Source organism: Caenorhabditis briggsae (genome assembly GCF_000004555.2).
Source record: "Caenorhabditis briggsae complete genome, chrX, whole genome shotgun sequence".
In the NCBI taxonomy this organism is placed as follows: Eukaryota; Metazoa; Nematoda; class Chromadorea; order Rhabditida; family Rhabditidae; genus Caenorhabditis; species Caenorhabditis briggsae.
Window position 1 is genome coordinate 3,477,361 of NC_013491.2, and position 20,834 is coordinate 3,498,194.

The following is a 20,834-nucleotide window of genomic DNA, read 5'->3' on the forward strand; positions in this document are numbered from 1 at the left end:
TATCTGTCAGCTGGAAAACTGGGAATTTCCACTAAATTCTGTAAATGCTAAGTTTCCAATCTGGGTCTGTTTTACACAATCCAAAGTTTTCAAAGTGATCCAAACCTTGAAAAACGAGTTCTAGACTTTTAAAAATGATGGAAATCAACTGAAAAATCGGCACTCTATGGTTTTTTGATCCTTTTGAAGAGTCCAAAAGTTCAGATTGCAGTTAGAAATCTGGTGCACCTGGGCTCTAGCTCTAGATGTTAAAAAAAATGTTTCTTTTTTTCAGAAAGCAAATTTTTCTTGTGATGTTTGTTGTCCTTCCTTTCGAACAATAAATCAGACCCACCAAATCATACAACATACAAATTCATTATCAGAAAAAAACGTTTAGCAGCACAGTGATTAGAAGAACAAAAGTGTGTGAGATCAGAAGAGGGAAGCTAGCACAATCGGAGGGAAGAGAGAGAGAGAGAGAGAGAGAGAGAGAGAGAGAGAGAGAGAGAGAGAGAGAGAGAGGAGAGAGGGACGAGAAAAATGGTGTGACGGTATCGATGCGTCAGAAACGGAACAAAATTTGAAGGAATTCTAGGTAACTAACTAAGAAATTACGATAAACGAGGACGGACTGCCATGAGAGGAAAAATTGAGTAAGCTGCAGAAAAGAGAGATTAAAACAATATGAACAGATTTTGAAACAAACAAGAAGGAAAGTTTTGAGCTGTTGCGGAAAAATTGAAGTTCGAAAATATGCAAAATATTCTACATAGAGACATGATAAAGGGATGAATTTGGTGGGGAAACTGCTATCCCACAATGTCTATGGGATGTTCACGAGCATCGATCGCTTCGACGCCCAGAATTTCTTTGGCTTCCTCGATTTCAGGTCCTCCTCGGGCGTATCTGGAAAATTTTTATTTTGATTCACTTCGAAATTTTTTTGAAGCTTAATAAGCAATACCAGGAAGCATTTTCAAAAAAAAAATTTTTTTAATAGAATTGAAATTCCACTCACATTCTGTAGAAGTCAAAGTTTTTCAGCGTGTCATACTTTGGTCGATGCCGCCTGTCTTTCATCAAACTGAAAATTAAAACAAAAATGAATTCACAAGAATTAGGATTTTCACCATGTATTGATAAATTTAATCAGGGGCAGACTGTAGCTGAAATCTCCAGTATCCGGGCTCAACATTGGCGGATCGCCACTGACGACCTGAATAAGAAGAATAGTGAATAAATCAAAATTTAAGGAGGAAAATTACCGCTGCAATCTGCTCGAACACTGAATTCCATTGGGGATATGGAAACCGACCAGTAGCAATTTCATACTGAAAAATTTGAAAATTTCATCTCAATCTAGAGTACTTAATATAGAGTACCGGTAAATTATCAAGATTTCGAACACTTTGAAAATCTTGGGGAGTGTAAAGCAGCTATAAATCAAAAGTTTCGCATTTACAAATTTTTTTTTGGAAATTCCTAGTTTTTTAACTGTTCGCCAATTTCTAAAGGACACCCCTACTTTTTTTTTGTCTTGTACGGAAAACATCAAAAGCAGGTGTCTTTCAAAAATGGTCCGATAGCTAGTAGGATTTTCAAAAAATCCTGTGTATGTTAAGTTTTTAATCTATGTCGTCTGTTTTACACTCTCGAAGTAATTGAAAGGGATCGGAAACTTGAGGGCCAAGCTCCAATCAACCGAAAGACGCGTTTCTGTGTTAGTACTGTACTTACCAAAGTGATTCCCAATGACCAGACGTCCGACCTCACGTCATACTTGTCCGAGCTTGTTATTCGTTCTGGCTGAAACCGTGAATTTTCAAAATAAAAATTTTTGAAAATTTGCTCACCGCTAGATACGGCTGGCACCCAGCATCATGAGTCTTTACTACAGAATCCTCAAGCTCTCCACAGATTCCGAAGTCACAAAGTTTCACAGATCCATGACCATCGACTAGGATATTTGATGGTTTCACATCACGATGAATGATTTTAAGCTCTTTTTTTAGGTAATCAAGGGCATCGACGGTCTAAAAAATTTTAATTCTGGAAGTTTCCTGAAAATAATGAAACTCACGCAAACGGTAATATGCCCAATTACATTTTCATTCAGCCTGCTTCCTTTTACGTTGTACACTCTCCGATAAAGCAGATCCATCGATATATCCATCAACTCCATGCAGATCCAGCAGTCTCCTTCACTGAAAATTGCTCCGTAGAACTTTACTATATTCGGGCCTTTCTCGGATTTCACAATTGTGTCATGCTCTCGTAGTAAGCGGATTTGTTCGCGCTGGTCTATGTTGTTACATCGTATCCTCTGTAAAATTATGAAATTCATTGATCTATTCATCCTGGCAACTCACTTTTACAGCTAACAATTTTCCAGTTTCACGATGTCTCATTTTGTATACTGTCCCAAAATTTCCATTTCCAATCGCCCCCAAATCTTGTAAATGAGCAGAGTTAAACGTGTAAAAGTGTTCGTCCTCTGGATATTTTAAGGTGCCAGTGGATAGTGATCGTCTGAAAATAGGAAAATAGAATCTCAAGTGTCCCCTGAAAATAACTTACAGGACGTTTTCTTCGGGTATGGCTTTCTCATTATTCCCGTTTACCGACAACGTATTAGGGCGGTTGGACAATGAAGGGTTGAGGGACATTGAGATGCGCGAAGTGTCGTCATCTTCTTGAACCATTAACTCTGAAAAACAGAAACGGATAATTAGTTTTTTTCTTTTTTTTTACTATTCTTGAGAGAACGAAAAAACGAAAGCGAGATCCAAAAGGCAATCGAAACTTCCCAATTTAATACAAAACGCACATCATTCGAGGAAGGACAATCTGAGCAAATAAAAATGAGCATTGATACACAATGACGTGGAACGGGAATGGTATTGATTTTGATAATTAGGCCTTATGACAGATGAAAAAATTTCCAAAATAAAAAGGAAAACAACTTTCGATTGCAGATACCTTCAAATATTGCTGACCTTGATAAATACAGTCATTAGTTTAAGATTTAAAAAAAAAAAGATAGATGACCGCGTACAGTGTGTCTTTGCCAAACTGAACACTCAAGTAACCTTCAGGACCTGTTTCAGATGGGGGCAACAAAATTTACTTGCGATTTTTTTGTTTCGGGTCAGTAATAGAAAAAAAATTTTGGCCAAAAAGGCGCATAAAAGAATAGGAAATGATTTTTTGAAAATAGTGGAGAATGCCTCAAAAAAAGAAAACTCTTTAAAATTACTGTAACCACTCCAATGGAAGACCACTCTATACGTGCTTTTTGATCTCAATTATCTCGGTCCTCATAGAGATATGAACAATATGTCAATTGATGAAATATTGGTGATATTATGATGAATAATTTAGCACTTGAAAATGTTTTCTGTCTTTCACAGGAACCGAGATACATTGGCTCAATGTTGAAAGTTGGGGAAGTCATTCCGTTAGAGTGTGAACACTATGTATGTTCAGAAAACCCAAGAAAATCGACCCAAAAATGTTTGTTATGATTTGAAAAATTAGGATAGCTCTGATTTTAAACAAATGAAAAACTGCTGTACAATCACTTGCAGGATTTTTTAAAACTTTTTGAATTTTTCAAAAAATGATTCACATTTAAAAAATGTAAGACTTAAACTGCAACTCAAGAAAAGCAACTTGGACAGAATGCAGTCGAGAATGTGCTAAAATGAGCAAGCGCTTCCGCCGTGTTTCTTGCTCTTTGTGTGGTGCTGCCTCCCAAGTTCATGGACAACCTACGTCATTAAATGCAAAAATAGTAAGTTGACGTAACTAGTAGCAGCTCGGATATCGTAAACATTAGTTCTACCTCCATGAGTCAACGGTACAGGTGAATCATGCAGGTTTGCGTTCTTCATGATCTGCTGCCGTGAAAAAAGAAGAGAAAAAGAGATAGACAAAAAAAAAATCAAAATCAGTGGAGGCGAGAGAAGAAGAGACATCACAGACAAAAAAGTTTGAAAAATGAGTAGTCAATAAAAATGGAAAGCGACTAGAAAACGGGCACGATGAGTGAAACGGAGAAAGGAAAACAGATGAGCGAGGGAGTACTGGGGTTGAACAAGAAACCCCCGAGGAAGCCCTTCCCGGAGTGAGGGAAATATTGGAGAAGAGAAGCGGGAGAATCAATGGAGAGATGATACAAAGCGAAGAGAATGTCGAGAAAAAGATGGCGAAGAGACGAGGAAGAAAGGACGCGGGAGGGCCAATGCATGAAACGAAAAAGGCGGCAGTTATTGGAACTGGACACTCGCGTGCGGCTGTGTGTTGTCTCGAGTGTAGTTTCTCGCACTCCTTATGTGACCACCGCCGACTTAGATTAATCGGTTTCCCTTCTCTTTCTCGTTTCCATTGGTTTATCTTTAAATTACATACTTTACCAAGAAAATCCTGTTCGTGTTGGAAGCTTATAATATGGTATTTGTTTTGAAGCAATTATTATAATGCATTTTCACGTGATGTTTTTTGAATACCACATAAAAATTCTTCAACAAAAAATTAAGAACACACCAACAATCTCGAAAAATGTACCGTAGACTTTAAACCTAATTTATCTTTAATTTGAAGGAATACAAGCAAAATAATTTATTAACAACATGTTATCGTTATGTCAAAGATATTTTGTATGTTTATATCTTTCTGATACATGTACAGTACCAGTTATTTTTTCTTTGAATTTTACCCGACATGAAATTTCCCGAAAAAAGTTTTACGAAATTCCGAAAAAACTGGAAATTTTCCAGTCATTGTTTTTCTATATTTCTCAAAATTGCAACTATTTTTTGCCTTTTGGATAGTTTTCCCAGCAATTTATTCATTGGACACTTTAGAGAAAGTCAAAGAAATCCACAAATCTCAACATAAATTGAGAGAAACAGGCAAAATTCACTGAAAAACTAACTTCTGATCTTTCCCGATTTTCCCGGAAATTCGCGAATAATACCTTCGGGAACGAAATTTCTCGAAAATATTTTTCGAAAAATTTTTCGGGACCCCGATTTCTCAAAACAAAAAAAAGTTCGGGAAAATTTTCGGGAACAGGAACTCCCAAAAAAATTTTCGCGAACAATTATGGCTATTACAGAAACGTAATTAGCAGAATTAAAAAATTATAAATGACAATTCAAAAATTTTGTTTTAATTTTTTTTTAAATTAGTTTTTGAATATGGAAGTGATCTGAAAATAACGAAACATTTTGGATTCAAAATAAGCATCTTTTAAAATGTTTTCAAGTATTCTGAATTTTCGATTCCTCGAATTTCAATACATCGAATTAAAACCACTAGACAAGAAAACGACAGGTCAAAATTCACATCCACTGCGTATACTCACAAATTTCTTTCTTATCAGGTTTTGCTGCGTTTTCAGAAACAAACAACTCATCAAAAAGAACAGCGAGGAATTCCCTACCGCTAAAATAACTTGTATTGGTCGTGTTGCCCTGCAAAAATGATGATATTGTACAGCGAGAACGAAAATCCTGAACACAGAAAACACTTATCGATGATAACCTCGTGTTTGGAAGTTTGACTACTGCTGGATAGGAAGAACGTATGAACAAGACACGTAGAGAGAAAGAGCAAACAGTCCAAGGATCCAAGAATGTACGGAGAGAAGTGTGTTTTATGGTCGAATAGAAACACAACATATAGAGTTTGAAGAAGACGAATGTATCAAAGGGTTTTTTCTTGCAGAAACAGATACATGACAAGTTTTTTGTCTATAGGGAAGTAAATTGGTTGTGGAAGAAGAGAGCAGGGTGAACTATGAACTGATTATAGTGTTAGTTTTGGTACTGTGAGTTTGAATTTCTGCATCTAAGCAAAACGTCATTTTTAGATGAAAAACAATGCAGCATTGCCAAGGAATTAAAAGAGAGCATTGGACTCACAATCAGGGAAAATTTCGCCCTGAGCAATATCAACTCTGAGAATGTTTTTTGGGGAAAAGTATGTATATCTTTCTAAGGAAAAGCATAGCAAGAGAAATTTTGTTATTTGTTTTACTTTGTAATTTTTTGAAAGAGATGTAGATTTGCTGTAAACCTGAAGCCGACAGGCTTGCAATTTTTGGTAAAATTCCGGCCCGTCCTGTTTCGAGTCCAATTATTTAAACTGAGGTTTATGATCCTGGAAATCCTAACGAAGTTCAAAAAACAGTTCACATGAGGAGGTTCCTCACATGATAAGTAAACTTTTTCCCATATTTTGCGTATCTCTGAGACCAATATCCTAACTACAATATATTTCAATTTTCATAAAAACAATTTTTTTAGTTGAAAACATTGAAAAATTTGCTAATACCATATTTACCTTAAAAAGGTGTTGGTAATATTCTCATCTATGTACTTCAGGAACTGTATGTTAATTCAATCTAAAGATATCACTAAGGATGTTTTCTATTACGTTTTACAGTAAGAAAGTTGATTCCTTTTGAAATTTTCCAAATTTAAAAAACTTGAATTGAATTCTCAAAATGGGATTCCTCACAGCTCCTGGCACTTCCAAAGATTGAAAACAAGTTGAACCTGCACTACCTCCAGAACTACTCTCTAACCCTTTTATCCAGTTTTTTGCAGAGATTCCATGACATCCCGTGGGAATAGGGTATTCTTCTTCACACAGAACCTTGCCGTCTCATCCCACACTCCAACCACTAAATCATCTACTACAAAAAACCTCATTTACGTCTTTCCACTTCTCCCCAACGCCACATTTCCGGAAATAAAAGATGACAGCTAGGAAACCCCAAATCCTCGGTTATGCTTCCAAACGATTGTAATAATGACCCGAAAACTGAAGGAAGAGGTTTCGCAAGGGGGGAACAGCAGGTGTTGTTGTTTTTTGAGGATGAGGAAAATATTAAAGATAGCAAGAACGGAGCAAAGCAAAAAAATTGCTGAGAAGATATTTCTTTCGCGATAGTTTTTTGGAGCAAAGTGATAGATAGAATCTTGAAAGAGCATGACGAAAGAGAAGAAAAAGAGCGAATGTCAAAAGAAAAGCGGAAGAAATCTGCATAGCGTCCATTTTAACTTGCTCACAAGCTTCTAAACTTCTGTCTCTTTTTTCGCAAAAAATAGGGATGAAAGAATTGATTATCGTGCGAGAGACGAGTGTCATTTCTTTCCGAAAAAGAAAGAAAAAGAAGAAAAAACAATGAGGCACAGAAATCTAATCCAAATACGAGCTTCTTCTTCGTCTAAGACGCACCGGAGAAAAGGGAATAACACAATTTCGTCTATCTGAACTGAATTTAAAGTTGTTTGTCTCGCTGGTATCGGTCTGTCTCTATGGTTACACAAAGATAACATTGACAAAATGAATTTATGTAAAGGGTGTGGTCATAGAAAGGTCAGTTTTCAACGATTGTTTTGTTGTTATCAAATAAGGATTACATTTTTAGAACTGAAAAAAAAGGGAAGGAAATTTTGTGAGGAAGAAAACAGGAAAGTTGACCTTTGAATTTTTTTTAAATGTGAGTAGGAATGATTTATTTGGTAATTGAAATTTTGCAAAAGGGGACATAAAATAGATAAAGAGAATTTCTTACCTAAACTGAAATATCATCAAAAAGCAACGCTGTGAACACTCTAATTGAAGGGCACCTCGTGATATTATGAATTTATGTTTTCAGCTGACAGATGTTTGTTATCTCTAACAGAAATTGAGATAATCGAGCTCAAGCGACAGTAAAATGTGGCTTTTCATTAAAGGTGGGGGACAGGAGATTTTACGGGGGATTTTTGGGGGCAGAGTATGCATTCTACCGTTCTAACGCTTGATGTTACTCTGCGTACAGCGGTAGATCGATAAGTAGATCCATCGGGCGCCCGCCTCGCTTTTGCCCGCGTGGCTCAGTCGGTAGCGGTGCCGCACCTTCAATACTCGCCTTGACGAGTTTAACTCCTCGAGGGGCATATTTGGACAAAATTTCGAGAAAATTCTTTTTTTCATGTCCCCCCACCTTTAAAGTGTTCACGGTATTACCCGATATGTGGAAAAATTTTTATATTGGCAGAAATTTTTCCGAAGAACTCTTCTGAAAATTAGGAAAAAGAAAATCTTGAAAACCATTCATGAGATTTGAAGGATTGCCAATTTGTTGACCACAGATGCAGCAATTTCTGGAAATCTCAAACCAACGTGTTCTGAAGGAATACTGAAGATTTCAAAAACTCTGAAAGTTCGAAACCTTTTTGAAATAAGATCACCCAACCTGAAACTTCTAGAACCTCTAGTCTGTAAAATTCTACTCATCTCAAAAGCATTCGAATCAACAAGCCGAGACCCTGCTTCCGACAGCCTTGCATGAAAGGAAAAAATTTCCTGAACGCAAAAGTCTGAAATCTGAAACCTGGAAAGGAACATTTTCCTGCAAATTTAGAATTTTTATTTGGATTTTTCTCAAATTTGGAACCCGAACCCACCGACAGGTTCCCAGTAGAACATTACCCAACTCCTTGATTCGCATTCTCTTCAAGTTCATAAGATCTTTTTCATTTTCACACGTGTGTCAATCATAGATCACATACTACATTCTTTTTTAGAAAATAAGAGCAACTGTCGTTTTGTTTCATGACTAGATTGTCACCACAAGAACAATTGTTCTTTGCCAACCTGCAGTGTTTTTCAATTCTCGAGTTTTCCCGTAACACTGAGCTATATGATTTTTTCTGAGCGGGCCAGACGGATGGCAAGAACAACAGACACACATCTTACATCCCGCTCTACATGAAAACAATCGGAATGTAATTTCAACCTGTCATCAATGAAAAAAAAAACCGCTCTATCCCTCGTATTTGATTCATTGGAAGCCATCTGTTTATCCAACATTTCACCATCCAATTGATCCGCGAGAAGATAACACAAGTGGACATCGAATGATAAACCATGATCGGTTACACCACGAGAGTTGCAATTCATCTCGTGCTTTTCATCGGCTTCTTGGTTTTGATTTCTTCCCGCCATTGAGTTTTTTTGAGGTTTTACGCTGGATCATCATCATTGCCATCATCTGCGTTTCGTTGCGATTAGTGTTTCACCCACAGAGTTCGAAAGAGGGTAGGCGTGGTTTCAATAGTTTAGAAACGTAAAGAAAACACTGAGAAGAAAATAAGAAGAAGAAGAAGCAAACGTCGTTGATGATATTCAGATTGCATTGGTGCACAACGAGAGTAACAAAGAAACAATTGGAATAGGATTTTGTAACAATGTGGTGGCTTCAAGCATCTATATTAATACTACTAGCGGTTTCTGTACTTTGTGAAGATCAGGTAAGTAGATTTTTTTTTGTTTAAAAATGCCGTTTGCTGGAGTTTTCTAGGCCATGACTTGTTCTCGAGACCCAAGCAGGGAACTCCTTTAGTTATCAAGCTCGTAAATCGCTGGTCGTGTAGCTCCACGAGAACAAGTAATGGCTTAGAAAACTCCAGCAAGCGGCCCCAGCAAATTGCTGGTTTTCTGCATAAGGAAAAAACCAGCAATTTGCTGTTTTGCTTCTCACTGAATAACCCCATAAAAAACTTTATTTTTAAAAACCCGAATGAACCATCAGTTGTTGTGTGTACAGTTTGCGACCGTGTAGCTCATATTCAGCCGAAAAATCAATATTCCATTCTGTCTTTGACTAGATCTTCAAGAATTACCTACACTACCGGTCAATAAAATAAACTAATTTTTTAGTTAATCTTGAGAACATCCAGGAGTTCAGAGTTCTAAAATTGCTTTGGCTCACTTTTGTACTGTTGGCTCACTTTTGTTCTGAAACCGTGAAAAAATAGGCGTCTTTCAAAAATTTACTCAAAGGGATAGAAAATTTGACAGCCGATCTCCGGACTCTTGAAAAAGGTCAAAATCACTTTCACTTTTCTTCCATACTCAATCAAACACCAATTACATAAACTAGCGGTAATCTTCAACTATACTTCTATCTAACCGACAGCTGCTCCTTCTGACATCACGCTTTTGCTACTTTTTGATCGAATTGTGGCAAGAGAAGAGTTATGTTCTATGGAAAACCTATAAATCTTAATAAAAAAAAATATATCTTCAAGTTCAGACTCTGGACCCAAACGCTCCAACTGCTTGCAACAATTTCTACGAATATGTTTGTGAAAAACCGTTAGATGTGGGATATCCTCGACTTAAGGCAGTTCTCTGGTCGCAAAATAACTTATCAAATGAAATCGATGTTCGTTTACCAACATTTCACTAGCAAACTTTTTTTTCAAAATTTTTCAGCAATACCAGGACTATGTTTTTCACCCACAGCAAAAACTGTAAGTTTTTAGCTTTAGCTTCACTTTGAAAAAAAGATCAGACAAATATATTTCCAGAAGGTTTTGGGATGTTGCCAACGCAGATGTCATTTCCAAGTGGTTGGTGCAATTCGACACTAATGATAATGGTGTGAAATGGAAGGAGCACACTCTACGTCATGAAGAGTTTTTGACTTTTGAAGGTCCTAAAAAACGAGAGGCACTGGAGAAAATCTTCGAGAACTACAACCTTTTGGTAATTTGATCTGCTTCACGCGTTTGGAAAAAAGCGAAAAATTTTGAGAAATTTCAGGTGATCACAAGATTTTACAAAAGTCTCAAAAAATCTGTGGAGCATTTGGAGGACTTGCATGTGCCAGTTTCCAGCCACAACCATTACTATCATGGAATTTTTGATGAAATCGTGGACATTCACATTTCTCAAATTAGATCGGAGTCAAAGTATAATGAAGAACAGAAGAATTACCTGATCGACAGAGTGAAAAAAGTGAAAATCATTTTTCCGTACTTGGAGTACAATAATATCACGGTCTGGAGGCAAGCCAAGACTGCTTACGAGAAAGAGTATTACAGATTGAATGCGGTCATCAATGAGACGTAATTTTTTTTTGAAAAATTTTCAAAATAACTTTCTAGATCTTTCAGCCGTCTCCACCCCGATGTGGTCGACAAAATGATCCGAGTGTTGGCTGTAAACCAGGCAATGGAAATTTTCGAAAAATACATCACCACGTTTACACCGCGATTCGTCTTCCAACATGTGGTTTCAGCGGCCACGCGGCACTCATTCAACTACCAGGATGAAATTCATCTTTCAATTTTTACAGTATTCAACCCAAAAACGAATCCGAATGCTGTGGTAAGTGCATGGAGATTGAAAATGTGATATTATTGATTTTTTCAGTACGATCGAATCTTGTATGTTATGTGCCATGAGTTGTTACATGTGCATTATAATGTCGATCCGCCACCATTCGAGACAGAAATTTGGGATCGGGAGAAGCAGTGTATTCATGATAGGCTGGATTATTATGCAAATGCGTATAAGGTGATAAAGTTCCACTTTCAAAAACCAATTTTTCAAAAAGTTAGTATCGCAAATTGGGAAATGCTAGAATATTATTGCAAAATTATTATTATTGGTTTTAAAACCTCCAGTGCAATAAGAAAAAAATGGAAGTTTTTTAACAGAACGAATCCGACTGGAGTCTTGCCCAATTTTCCTATGAAGACAGTGCAAATGTTTCTGGCTTGCGTTTGATGCTCCTCTATCTTGCCCAGATGACTTCTGACAGCAATCAGGTTATTCTTCCCAATTTTTAAATGGTACCCAGCATCTTTTTCCAGATTCGTGAGAATATTGAAAACGTTGTCACCCGATTCTGCCACAAGACGCAACGAAAAGCTGCTGCACATAATCCTCTCGACGTCTCCCTGAATGTCGCCGTGTCACAGATGCCCACATTCAACAGTCTCTACAACTGTACCCCCGGAGATCGAATGTACGTCGCTCGTGACAAATACTGCAAAGCGTTGAACATGGACATTGATGTGAACGACTACCTCACACAGAAGGTTGAGAAGGACGATTTATTCGTACTCACGCAGTTCATGGATGTTCTAGAAAACACAGCTGACGAGTTGGATGCGGCGAATATCACAACCATCGAGTATGAAAAGTTTGATGTGACGGTGACAAATGTGGAGGAAGAGGAAGAGGCTTTGGAGGGAAGTGCCGAGAGTTCAGAATCTTCTTCGGAAAGCAAAGAATCCAGTGAAGAAGAAGGTGGCGATTTGGAGGATGATCTGAAGGAAGCCGAATCACTGGCTAGTTTAAGCTCGTAAGTTTTACAAACCCGTAGAACTTTTAGAATTTCTTTTTTTTTTTCAGATCATTCAGTTTCAAATTCATCGTCATCTTGGTTTTCTCAATTTATCTTCTCTAATTCCACACGTTCTAATATTCTTCGTTCTTTATATTTCTCTGAATTCTTTTTATCAAATTAAAATGAAAAAACACACCCAAACTTTTTTCCCCTGCCATCCATCCCTTCATATCACTAGCTATCTATCCGTTTCTTTTTTTAACGCACTTGATTTCTGACGTTTGACCGAAGCTATTGGCGCCCCGATTGACTTGTTCCCCGAACCAAATCAACTATATAAACTGTAGTTCGAATCGGTTTGATTCATACTATTTTCTCTACTTTTTGGAGAGAACAAAAAAGTTTTTTTTTCGAGTACAACGACGTCAGGAGGAAAAAGTGAAATCGAAGCCCCGCTGTCATGAGTCTGCTCAATGAAATTTGAGACCGACAGATGAGACGTGGCCACAAAAATCAAGCAGGTGTCTCCTCACACGTTCATCGTGCCAAGAACATTGACTGACGCGGTCTGGACCTTTTGCAAAAACATCATGGATTTCTGTAGAGTTTTAATTATTGTTTCTTGTGTTTTAGTAGCTAAAAGTGTTCAGAAGGTGAGATTTGTTTTCTGGGTCCCAGACAAACCAGAATTTTCAGCCAACAGAGCCAGCTCTCAATCCTTGTAATGATTTTTATGACTATGTTTGCGCTAAAGACACCCGATCAATCACTAATCTCTCATTTACCAGTATGGACCAGGAACTAGAAATTAAGGTTTGCCAAACTTTTGTTTTCCTATCGAATTGAACTTTTGAAACTGTTACTTGATTAAGATACCTGACGAGTACAACGCCACTGATATCGTAAGTAACGGAACTACAGTACCCTTGGACAAACTGGTAAAACTGACAAAAGTGATGAAGTGGTGTACGGAAATTGAGGTATTGTTCACCGGAATTTTTACTATGGATTATTTCGGTGATCTTTTTTCAAACAAGAAAATGGTCCATTCTGCAAGATACACAGCTGTCACGACGAGACTACGGGATATCAATAGTACAGTACGATTTTTGTAAGAAAAATACCTTCTAATGAGGAATATGTTTTCTAGATGGTCAATATTTACTACAACGCTCTTCATGCCAATATCGAAATTTTGGAGCAAATGAAAATACCAATTACGCAGAGAAATGAGTTCTTCCATTGGATGTTTGACACTGTCAAAAATAATACGCTATTGGAAATTGAGGTATGGTTTTCTTAATTAGTTGTTCCTTTCAAAAAATTTTAGGCGTTTTTTTTTTCAGAATTCTGGACTGCCCCAAAAAGCCAAAAAATCCCTTCGTAAAGGAATCGTAGCGTCAAAAAGTTTTTTTGCATTCTACGACTCCAACAATATAACAGCGTTCAGAGAAGCAAAGCTGGCATATGAAACCGAATATTATCGATTGCAAAGTTTGTTGTCTTTAGAGTAAGTTCGCACATTCAGCTCCAGATCGTATTCTACTATGATCATTTAGGGATCTTATGAACCCAATCGCCGAAAAAATACTACGTCTTGGTGCTATCGACGCATCAATAGCAGTTCTAGCAAAACACATTCCCTTCTATGATATACGTTTTCTATTCCAAGCCATTGTGGCGAACCCAACCAACGACGCATTCCAATACTTGAACAGTAATCATATCACGGTGATAACTCGCAATGATCTTCGTCAACCAGAGAAAGCGGTAAATTAAGGAAGAAGAAATATTTAAATAAACATAAGGTTTTTAGATGGCTGATACACTTTTTGTGACGTCTCATGAGATGATGCATCATTTGTATCCATACGGCTTATCAGTGGAAACTAGGTCCATTACAGAAGAGGCGTGGGCATGTGCGAGCAAGGAAGTGAAAATGATGGGGAATACAGATCGAGTGGTGAGTACAAAGAGGTCCTACTGAGCTATAAATTTTGGCATTCGATAATTTGTTTCTTACATAAAAAATAGAAAAATAGCTCAAAGGACCGTTGGAATTATTAGGTTGGAAGGGAAGTAACTGTCCATTTTTTGATTCGTGAATAACACAAAAGCAATAATTATCCAAGATTGACAGTATGCACCGTCGCGGTCCATGACGTGTTGACAACATTCAAGCAACTTGTGGTTACTATAACTTCAAAAGCCAGCTGGCTGCGACTCAATGTATTTTTTGAGTCCGGATTTTATCTCAACTTCAGTGTTAAATTATTTCCCTTCAGATGACGTTGCATATCTTCTAAAAATCAATAATGAAAAAGCCAAATCAGAAGGTAGAAGTGCGTAAAGGAGGAACGTCCAGCTAAAGCGGCCCAGGTCTTACTTGACTGACAGTGGAACATAGGTTCTCAAGTTATTCAATGAAACTCAATTCAGTCCTAAGACGCTTTGGATTTACGGCTCTTCCCTTTCCTTAAACTCCAGACTTGACCATTTTATTATTGGCTATTCGGAAATATTCAACGGCATCTGGAGGGAAAATAATTTTACACTGTCGATGAGAAAAAAAACGTCCGGGAAGGTATACTTTGATTCACTACTTTGATTCACGGCCAGCTGGCTTTTGGAGGTATGGTATCCACAAGTTGCATGAATGTTGTCAACATGTCGTGGACCACGACGGTGCATACTGTCAATCTTGAATGGTTCTTGTTTTTGTGTTATTCACGAATTAAAAAATGGACAGTTACTTTCCTTCCAACTTAATATATTTTATCACAGACTTTTTTAAAGGATAAATGAATATGCTTACTGATATACAGTTCTGGCCATTAATATTAAAAAAACGTGTTTTTCAGTAGATCGACTATATTCAGGAGTCTCGGCTGTCGGTTCACGTTTGGAAGTTTTGTTGGTTATAAAACAGACCTGAATCGAAAACTTTGCACTTGCAGAATTTTGTGAAAATGCCTAGTTTTTCAGTTATTTGCCGATTTCTGGGAGACACCTATTTTTTCACGTTTTCAGTAACAAAATAAGAAAAAAGGATGTTCTTCAGAAATCGGCAAATAACTGAAAACTATGAATGTTCAAAAATTTCTGTAATAGCGAAGTTTTCATTCTATACCTGTTTTATAACCTCCATAATTTTCAAAGTAATCCGACACTTGACAGTCAAGCTCCAGGCTCCTGAAAATGATAAAAATCGACTGATAAACACTGTTTTCGTATGTTTATGGCAGGGCTGGGCGAGCAATCGGCTTTCGTCGGAAACGAATTGCAAAACAAGCGCAAAACAAGATTAAAGGCGCACGCAATTTTGCCGATGTGTCTGGACACGTAAAAAATGGCGTGGAAAATAAATTTTGAATTTCGAACAATTTTATTGAAAATCGCTTTAAAGGTGGGGGACATGAAAAAAATAATGTTCTCGAAATTCCGCTCAAAGATGCCCCTCGAGGAGTTGAACTTGTGAAGGCGATGATTGAGAGTGCGGCGCCGCAACCGACTGAGCCACGCGGGCAAAGAGAAAGCGCACTCCCGATTGCATACATAAAGGCGAGGACGACTGCTTTACGCGGAGTGACATTAAGCGTTGTACACCGTCATGGTAGAATGCATACTCTAGCTACGAAAAAATTACGAGAAATCTCCTGTCCCCCCACCTTTAAAAATTAAAAATTTATTTTTTACGTGTCGAGACCCGCCGGTGGAATTGCGTGCGCCTTTAATCTCGTTTTGCAAAACAAGGGCGGAAAATTTGCAAAACGTGAAGGTTTTTCTCCCTCCCTCGCCCACCCCTGATTTATGGCCAGAATTGTATTGATGAAAATTGCGAGATGCGATTGAATTTTCTGTATTAAATTCTCTAGCAGTTAATTGATCAATTTTAAATTCTAATTAATGTATATTTCGTTTTTCCAGAAACTTGATTTCGGATGGTTCCAAAGAGACATTGCACATGAAGATGTAGTCAATATAATTGCAATGAGATTGGTGATGAAAATGGCTGCCAATAAATCAATTAATCATAAGCAGGTACATCTCAAACTTTTATCGATCTGTTTTTATTCGGAATTTCTCGCGATTCCAGCTCAAAGAAGCTCTTGAAACGATAGTGGGTGGTCTTTGTAAACAATCCGATCGCAAAAACAAGCCAATCCCTCATCACCACCCTCTAGAAATCTCATTGAACACCGCGGTTCGACAATATCCATTATTCAGTTCCTTATACGGATGTCGTGCCGACGAAAGGATGTTTGCCAAGCCAGTAAGCAAATATTTTTCTCTTTTTTTTGCTTATTAATTGTTTTTTCTCTTTTTTTTTTCTTTCAGGAAGAATTCTGTAAGCCGCTGGGAGACAACATCACCGTCGCAGAATACGAAGTGAAGAGTAATGTGAAAGATGTTGGAGGCTTTTTCAAGGATTTGTTGAACACCTCGAAAAGTTTGAATTTTACCTACGGACTATTGTGATATTTATATTAACCTACATAATGTACAAAAATTTTTGAGTCATAAATAATGTTTTTCATTTGTTTTTTTTTCTCATTTTTTGGCTCTAGCTCTGCTGGCCCATCGTCCAAATGAAAACAAACAGCCACAATCCACAAGTGCTTAACGTCTCCGTCGATTTAAGCCATCATCAAGACGTGGTGGGCCTATGTTAATCACTCGTGGTCGAGTGAACAAGGGATGTGTCTTGGATTTTTGCCGCCGAGTCACAAAACATAACCATAACATATGGAAAAAAAAACGAAGAAGGCCTTGTTTTTTTTGTATTTTATCAAGCTGGAACACCTCATTAAGTTGGTATCAGAAAAAAAAACCAAAACACAACAAAAAACTGCCAAATGATATTTTGGACCTGATCTTTGATAATACCGTATATTCCAGTGTTCGAAAAACCAAAAAAAAAATAACTTTGTGACTTGTATCCAGACAATAAATCACTGTTGATACAATAATGGGAACTGGCAGTTTTGTGTAGGCGAAAAAAAAACATAAACAGGTTTTTTTGGAAATTTTCAAAACCCTTTTTGATGGGATAATGATAGTTATAATAGCTACTGAAAGTCATGTGACATTATTGAGAAGTTTATTTTTTCAATTTTATGATAATTGGATCTCCAATCCTATAAAAAGTTTTTATTCGATATGCATTGAACTGGAAAATCCAATTTAAACCAGATTAACTCTCCTACTTTACTCAAAATTCGATCCGTAAAATAAATTTGGAAAAAAAACTCCGATTCCACTTTTTCCTTCTTTATCCTATTCTTATCCTATCCCAAGTCGCAATTTCGATTTCTCTAAGGACATCTCCTTTTCCTTTTCATCACGTTTTTTTTTCCGGAGCCCTCCTCGTTCCAACCCTTCTGCCTTTTTTTGCCATTTTCCTAGTTTTCTTCCTATCCTTCCTTCTGTTTCCCAAATGAACTCATTAGCTATTCCTTTATATTCAGGGGGGAAAATAGTTTTTTTTTTTGACTAGCCATTCTAGATGTGTCTAGAATCATGATAGGATATTCTTTCATTAGTGTAAAAGGCTGAACATTTTCATTTCATCCTGAATTCAAATAATTTTATCTGAAATAAAAGTAAAATCGAGGGCGGAATAGCTTTATCCGGGTGCAAAACATTTCAATGATATCATGGTTTCCGCATCAGCGTTTTTTCCTTTTTTCCAATCAAGTGCCTAACAAGTTTTCATGACACGTCCCATGAAACAAATTGAATTCCGGCGTGACATCGTTTAGCTTCAATTCATTTTTTTTTCTCATTGAAACAAAGGCGACGTGGGAAGAAGAGTTCCAGAGTTCACTTCATTAGAGAAGCAGAACTTTTTTTTTGCTGTGTTTTTATTTTCATTTTTCCTTGAAACATTTGAGGTTCATTATCGTTGCCCGGAATTTGAGAGCAATTAGCACATCTAGTGGGTTTGAGAGGATGTGAAGGCTTCTTTTTTTTTTGTGAAAAATATGAAATTTCTTGGTGCGTCTAATATTACGATTACTGTAGCAGTCCGAGAAATTTGTAAGAATTCATTCGTTGAACAAGAATTGAAGCTTCCATTAAACTACCGTAAGTTGTAGCCTCCCAAACCATCTATTTTGAGCCTAATTATCTCGATTTTTGTGAAAGATATCAAAAACTTGGTAGCTGATAAATTTTTATCATAATATCACCAATAAATCATCAGTTGGCAAAATTTTGATACCTTTTGCAGGAATCGAGATAATCAAGCTCAACGTTGGAAATTCGAGAGAGTTTCTATTAATGAAATACGGTAACAGGATAGTTCTAAAAATTTTTTCATCTTTTTGGAGCGTAAAATTTGATGTGACGGTGTACAGTAATCGATTTTCACGCTTTTCTCATTCTTCTGTGGCTATTGAATTTTTTGTATATGTTATCGTGTAGCTCAGCAACGCATTACCTGCATTATATAGGGTCGAGCAGCGAAAACCTTACGGTATTTTTCAAATTAATGCGTGCGCCTTTAAACCGTACCACACAAGTATTTTAATTTTTGCCGTTTTCCCTCAATTTTTTGCTCGCTTTTGGCAATTTTCGTCTAATTCTTATAGCTCAAAATCAAATACTTGTGAAGTACGGTTTCAAGGCGCATGCAGTAATTTGAAAAAAAAAACCATACGGTTTTTGCTGCTCGACCGACAATGCGATTTTCAATACATTTTTTTTCAATAAACGCGCATTAAAAATAGATAACAGTGATACTGAAATTCTAAAAGTTGGTAAAATCTTCTTCTCTTGTTTTTTTCGTGATTTTCACAGAGCTTATCTATCCCCAAAGCTATTTACACACTAAGTCTTTTTTCTTTAATAATCTCTTTTCTATTTCTCTGAAAAAAACCTCCCTCTCCGGAGTTCAAATGCCAATAATAAGTGATTCAACATCAGAGCCGGTGTTGTTGGGAGGGGGATTAGAACAGAAACATACACGCATGGATGAGTGCGTTTATTGGGCAGTCCCCCCCAAAAATCTCAACTTTTTTTTTCTTTTTTCTTACCCCAATGTTTTTTCCTTCTGTTTTACAACTCATACCGGAGAGGATGACTGATTAAACCCCAGCGCAGTGTCATCAGTTAAAACTGAGTGAAAACTATTGTTTTTTGTTGGGAAGAGAGGAGAGAGGAATGTGTCAGCTAGAATGTGTTCATGTTGATTTATGGCCCCATCTGGTGGTGGTAAGCGTGGGGGGATGCAAGACTCTGGAAGTAAGTGTTTTGTCAATCTAAAACATTGAGAAAATAGCTGAAAGACAAATGGGCAAAGTATTGTGTTACTTGTTTTTGGGGCTTTTTTCTTGTCTCGTTGCATTTTAGGACATTCTAATCCTAGTGACTCTTTTAACGTTTGTTTTGTTTTCTTATATCAAACAAATCCACTTTTAAAACCAACTGGGTTACTGTAGAGTGTTCCTCATGAACTAAATATAGACCAGCCTAGACTATAACAAGTATCAAAAAGTTTTCAGTGTGAAAAAAAAAACATGAATTCCCTAGGCACACTCCACAGCTGACCTCTTGACTTGTAATCTTTGTCCTCCTCGTCTATTTTATCATGAGAAGCCTCACAAATACTTACCAACAAGATTTTTTTCGAGATTTTTTTGAGCCACCCATCCCATGACAATATCAATAACTATTACGAAACGTTTTTGTACAAAAGTGGCACACTGGTTCCAGTCTGTTTGGCTCGTCTGGCGGCGGGGTGCGCATCTTCTTCTTTTTTGTCCCGATGTATCTTATTTCTAGCCGATGACAACGAAGAAAAAAGAGAAGAAGGAGCCGGAGCCTTTTTTCTTTCTTCTGAATACAACTGAATATCTATTCGATTATTCTCAATGTCAATTTAGTCCACACTCTTCCTACTCATCATATTTATGTATTTTTTCACGTGACTCATTATTCATTAGAATTACTGAAAACTCATTTTCTTGGCATTGTTTTTTGTTACGTAATTAGGAATCTGAGAATTTTTGAAACCATGATTTTTCAGATAGGTGGGAAAAGTTCTGTTTCAACAAAATATTATATTCTTGTTTCATTTTATTTAATTTGGGTTTTCAATTCTTGAACCCCCCCCCCCCCCTCCCCCCTAAAGCAGCCAAAACCGTTATATTTTCTGTATTTTGCATTATAATCCAGTTGGCAATACCGTAAACACTCTAATATATGGCTACCAGATACGTGCACTTTGAGCTCAATTATCTCGGCTTGTTCAAAAGTTATCAAAGACTTTTAAACTGATAAAATGTTAGTGAGATTATGAATAACGTTTTGACAGTTTAAAAAGTTTTGATACCTTCTATAGGAGCCGAGATAATTGAGCTCAATGTACACGCATATAATGGGTTTGCATTCATTGTAGTTGTTCTACTTTTTTTCTGAATTCAAAAAATATCAAAAAAAATATTCCCAGAAGTTATTTCATTTTATTTTAGGAACCAAAATTTTTTTCCTGAATGCCATTCCTCATCACGAATTCTCATAATTTCCAGCCCACAACTTTTCACACCTACTAATTCAATCGAGTTATTTATAAATGTATTTTTTTCATTTTTTCCAATCTAGTGTGTTCTGGTTGCCCTCGAGCAGTTTCGACTGTTATGTGTTCCCGGAAACCCCAAATGCCGTGGGCATGTTCCAAGATATTTGAATGTAGATTAGTTTTTTTTTG

The 20,834-nt window shown here is 37.0% G+C and overlaps 3 protein-coding genes across 3 annotated transcripts; 2 read left to right on the top strand and 1 right to left on the bottom strand.

Moving 5' to 3' along the window:
• Positions 1-791: 791 nt before the first annotated feature.
• Cbr-mkk-4 lies at positions 792-2,684 on the bottom strand (the record flags this gene model as incomplete). Its single annotated transcript, XM_002643699.2, has 9 exons — positions 792-888; positions 1,001-1,066; positions 1,113-1,198; positions 1,248-1,313; positions 1,720-1,788; positions 1,836-2,015; positions 2,063-2,305; positions 2,352-2,511; positions 2,560-2,684. 9 exons carry the CDS (start codon positions 2,682-2,684, stop codon positions 792-794), a joined length of 1,092 nt encoding a protein of 363 aa, XP_002643745.2.
• A 6,546-nt stretch (positions 2,685-9,230) lies between these two features.
• On the top strand, positions 9,231-12,244 carry CBG01942 (the record flags this gene model as incomplete). Its single annotated transcript, XM_045238992.1, has 10 exons — positions 9,231-9,293; positions 10,079-10,210; positions 10,261-10,298; positions 10,356-10,533; positions 10,591-10,895; positions 10,944-11,157; positions 11,203-11,346; positions 11,490-11,600; positions 11,646-12,139; positions 12,190-12,244. The coding sequence occupies 10 exons, from the start codon at positions 9,231-9,233 to the stop codon at positions 12,242-12,244; spliced, it is 1,734 nt and encodes a 577-aa protein (XP_045091982.1).
• A 470-nt stretch (positions 12,245-12,714) lies between these two features.
• On the top strand, positions 12,715-16,603 carry CBG01943 (the record flags this gene model as incomplete). Its single annotated transcript, XM_002643701.2, has 10 exons — positions 12,715-12,777; positions 12,821-12,937; positions 12,997-13,224; positions 13,275-13,412; positions 13,471-13,634; positions 13,684-13,894; positions 13,941-14,087; positions 16,052-16,165; positions 16,221-16,397; positions 16,463-16,603. 10 exons carry the CDS (start codon positions 12,715-12,717, stop codon positions 16,601-16,603), a joined length of 1,500 nt encoding a protein of 499 aa, XP_002643747.2.
• Between the last annotated feature and the right edge of the window lie 4,231 nt (positions 16,604-20,834).